The sequence below is a fragment of the Myotis davidii genome, unplaced genomic scaffold, assembly GCF_000327345.1.
Source record: "Myotis davidii unplaced genomic scaffold, ASM32734v1 scaffold799, whole genome shotgun sequence".
Classification (NCBI taxonomy): domain Eukaryota; kingdom Metazoa; phylum Chordata; class Mammalia; order Chiroptera; family Vespertilionidae; genus Myotis; species Myotis davidii.
The window spans coordinates 657,591-662,128 of NW_006290670.1; the positions used below are offsets into that span (position 1 = coordinate 657,591).

Sequence of the window (4,538 nt, forward strand, 5' to 3'; positions counted from 1 at the left end):
CAGGAGGCTGGGGAGGAGGGACGCAACTTCAGGAGGATGGGGAGGAGGGACGCACCTTCATGAGGATGGGGAGGAGGGACGCACCTTCAGGAGGATGGGGAGGAGGGATGCACCTTCAGGAGGATGGGGAGGACGGACGCACCTTCAGGAGGATGGGGAGGAGGGACGCACCTTCAGGAGGATGGGGAGGAAGGCACCCACCTTCAGGAGGATGGGGAGGCGGGCGCCCACCTTCAGGAGGATGGGGAGGAGGGCACCCACCTTCTGGAGGATGGTGTGGGACACAGAGGCACTGGCGTGGACGATGACGGTGGCTGTCTTGTCGTCCCGAATCTCTTTGAGGAGTGGGGTGGGGTCCCTGGTGTCATCCAGCATCCGGACTGAGAGTGTATCCTTGGAGATAAGGAATTGCCGGAGCAGCTTCTCCAGGTTTAAAAGGCCTGGAGGGGAGAGAGGATGAAGGCCCTGAGGGTCCGCATGCCACCTGGGACCCCTGGAGCAGGAGTAGGCCACCCACCAGGGCCTGCTATTGGCAGGTCGCCCAGCAAGTGCATCTTTGCTTGAGCAAGTTTCTTAGCTGTTTTGAGCTTCAAGTATCTCCTCTTCAATAAAACATGCTCCTACGCTTCCATGGCTCCCCCTGACTCCCCTGGGAAGCTCCTATAAGGTAGACAATAGACTCCCCCCAGGCAGAAAGAGCCCCCACTTGCTCCTGGCCCTTGGGCAGCACTGGTCAGCAGGCAGCCCTGGGTCAGGGGCCACCAAGCCTGGGCTTCTTGCCCTAACTTGGCTACTTGCTCACTGTGTGACCTGTTCATGTGGCCGGCTCCCTTGGCCTAAGTTTCTACATCTGAGAAATGAGAGCAGAGACAGCGTCCAGCTCCCAGGGCCGTGGCGTGGATTAGATGAGGCCCATGAGACACTTGGGCCCAAGAGTGCACACGGTAAACCCTCCTAACCGTCACATCCAGCTCTCAATAGCCTGCGTCTGCATTGTGGGGGTCGAGGCCCGGTCCCTCGTGATCACAAGGCCCAGAAAACAGGTCTTGCAAACACTGAGAACTCCTCAGAGCACAGTGGCTGCATCAGACAAAGTGTTATTATAGCTTTAAAAGAACAGGCTTCAAGCTGCCACCCCAGGAGGCCATCGTGGGGCCCAGAACAGAACAAGAAGACTGGACCGCTCTAAGGGCACCTCCTCCCCACCCCACTCCCGTCACTGCTACCTGCCTGGGGCAGGGGTGAAGGGAGAGAGTCCAGAATGTGTGAATGAGACAAAAGGTCATAATTCTGCTCTGTCTTTAAGGTCTTTAAGGCAGGCCAGCAGAGTGTGCAGGTCTCCTGGGAATACAGTGGCTCAAGCCCAATGGAATAGACCTATAGGCATTTGCACTTTAAAGCAAGCTCAGAAGTAACATTTATTAAATCCTTGTTATGTTCCTGCTAATTGGCTGAACATTTTACGTGGTCCATCTCCTGTCAGCACTCACAGCAATGCGACAAGGCGCCATAAGTCCATAGCACAGAGAGCCTGAGGCTGCAGGCAGTGCCTTAGAGGGAAGGCCTGGCTTTCTGACCAGGCAGAGGCCCCCAAGCTCCCGTTTCCATCCTGGCTGAAGGGGCCGGAAATGCAGGAATGTCCTGAGACGTCCAGAGACCCTCCCTGCTCAGGTAACTCACCCTCTTGACTCTTGAGAATCAAAAGGTTAGTGAGAGCCGGAGCTGGGAAGAAGGTCACATGCCCTCCTCTTTTTGTTAGAGGTGGCAGCCTTGCCTGACAACCAGGGAGCCAGCTGGGCTGAATCCCATGTTCTCCTCAACATCCAGCCCTCTTCCCATAGGCCAGGCTGCCTCTGAGGATAGAACACACAGAAGGCAGCAGGCACAGAGCCTAGGCCGGCCCAGGGCGTCTCCTCCAGATGTGATCAGGGCAAAAGTTGCAGATAGAGCCCAAGGGCCTGGCATGAGGGAGATGGGGGCTCCAGGAGGTAGGCAACCTCTGCCCTCAAGGGGCCTGAGCAGCATTCCAGGGGCTGGAAGCTGGGCGTGGGGTGGGGAGGGGAAGCCTGGAACGGCCAGCTGAGCAGTCATGGAATGGGGTTGCCTTTCCTTCCTCCCCACAGGACACCGAGTGTAAAGAGCCACTGCGGTCTGTGCCCCTCGAAGCCCCTCTCCACCGGCCTCCATGGCAATGAGGGTGGTGGGCACTTGCTGCCAGTCCCTGATGCAGGTCTGGATTCAAGCTCAAGGTCAGCCCTCACTGGCTCTGTGACCTTGAGAAGTCACCTAACCTCTTTGAGGCTCCATCTTCATCTGTAAAATGGGTATAACAGGCCAGAGCTCAAGGAGGTCCTTTAGGAAAGCTCGCTGGGAACTGGAATATGTAGTATCCATGTCACTTCTCCTGTATTTACTCATCCACACAAGATCTCAAAAGGCGTGGCTCAGTGAGGCAGAACGTGAGAGGGGAGAGAGTAGAAGTCTTGAACCAAATTCACCCTGTGCACCCCAAGTGCCAGGCACTGGCCCACAAAACCCAGAAGAGAAGATGGAGCAGGTACAGACCCTGCCCTCCAGGGGCTTAGGTCCCAGGAACTAAGTCTATAGGAAAGTTCAGCTCATGTCCCTATTCTTTCATGGCCTGAATGCCGGGTTTTCTAGGGGCCCCGCATTTTGTCCTATAAGTACATGGAGAGTATTCACCACATCGTCCTTGTTGCTGATGGAAAAGCACAGCCTCACCTGCACAAAGGCCTGGAGCCCGCCTTTCCAAGGCGGCCACAGAGGACCTGGCTCTCGGCATCTCCTTGACTCAGGAAAGCCCTGTGGGAGCTGCCGGAGGGAGCACGCAGCTGCAGGGGGAGGGGGTGCGTCGCGGGGACCTGGATGTAGCAGGGAGAATCTTCGGAGCGTGGCTGGGAAAGAGGCCAAATGCCCTGGGATCATTCAGTCTTGGCAATGAAATTCAATGGAACGAGACCGGAAAGCCTGTGGGTGACAGCAGGGTGACACTCCTCCCAGAGGCCACATACACTGAGGTCTGAGCTGGGGTCTGAGCTCCTGGGGAAAAGAGCCTCCCAGAGGCCACATACACTGAGGACCCTGCTCCAGGCACCACCGGCATTCCCTCCGCTGACTGCACTTTAACCCCTTCCCCAACAATTTTTTTGTTAAAAACATTTCTTTTTCAGACTAATTTTTTTATTTTGGTTCTATATAGTATTTTTGATGCTGGTTATGAAAACAGTTTGTAACTCGTCTTCCTATAAACCATATTTTTTTACCATATTTTCTTAGTATACTCGTCGACAACTGAAAAAGAACATTTTGTGAAAACGAGTATACACGTTTCTGCCGGGGAAGGGGTTAAACAAAGAAGAAGCATCAACCCCATCTCATCCAGCTGAGGCCAGGGGAGGGCAGGCAGGGGAGGGCAGTGAGCCTGGGAGGACCGCATCCCACCAGGGTCTCCCAGCGCTCACTCTTTTCTCCAGCCTGGACCCCAGCTGAGCAGCAAAGAGAGCACAAGGCCTGTGGGTGGACCCCAGCTCTCCTGCAGCTGCAGGCAGTGTGGGCACTTCCTCTGTCCTCTGGCCTCAGGGTGCTCATCTGGAAATAGGGAGAGTAACTGTCTCACAAGGTTAGTGAGAGGAAGCAGAACAGTGTCTGTCACCTGGAAGGTGCTTCGCAAATCCAGTTTCCACTCCTCTCCCTCCCACCTTCATAGCTCAGCCACCCTTCACACCGTCTTCCACCTCTTACAAAACTTATCATCCTGCCCACAAAACACAGCCCTTATTTATGTCAACTGATGACCAATGATGTCAATTCAACACCAATAGGAATCACCAATTTGGGGTGTGGGGAAGACGAAAACCTTATTTAGTGCAAATAGCTCAGCAGTAATAGAATGCTATCGCAGGGCCGGGAGGCCACCCGTGAGGGTTCCAGGGCCTAGGCCTTTCTCAGCAGGCAGCTCTGCCCGCTCCACCTGCTCCACGCCAGGCCACACCAGTCTGCCTGCTCCGCCCGCTCCACACCAGGCCACACCAGTCTGCCCACTCCGCCTACTCCATGCCAGGCCACACCAGTCTGCCTGCTCCACGCCATCCACGCCAATCCACACCAGTCTGCCTGGCTTTGCTCTGTGCTGCTAGTGCACTCTGCTCGGCTCCAGTGAGACATCTCTGAGATGTCTTCAGTGCTTCAGTTGCAGCCTGAGAAAGACAGACTCCAGCTGCTATGGAAAGTGCACTCCAAGCCAGAGGGGAGTTCCGCCCGCTCCATGCAAGTCCACACCAGTCTGCCTGCTCTGCCCGCTCCACGCCAGGCCACACCAGTCTGCCTGCTCCACGCCAGGCCACACCAATCTGCCTGCTTCACGCCAGTCCACACCAGTCTGCCCGCTCCACGCCCGGCCACACCAGTCTGCCTGCTCCATGCCAGTCCACACCAGTCTGCCCGCTCCACGCCAGGCCACACCAGCCTGCCTGCTCCACGCCAGTCCACACCAGCCTGCCCGCTCCACCCTGGCCCAC

General features: G+C 56.3%; 1 protein-coding gene across 3 annotated transcripts in view; it reads right to left on the minus strand.

Annotated features, from left to right (window-relative positions):
* The window catches only part of GRIK4 (glutamate ionotropic receptor kainate type subunit 4), a 249,226-nt gene that overhangs the window by 101,667 nt on the left and 143,021 nt on the right, over positions 1-4,538 (minus strand). For all 3 annotated transcript variants that reach the window (XM_015563865.1, XM_015563862.1, XM_015563864.1), the window contains one exon: positions 262-440. In XM_015563865.1, the coding sequence (XP_015419351.1) occupies positions 262-440 (179 nt within the window). The remainder of the gene's footprint in view (positions 1-261; positions 441-4,538) is intronic.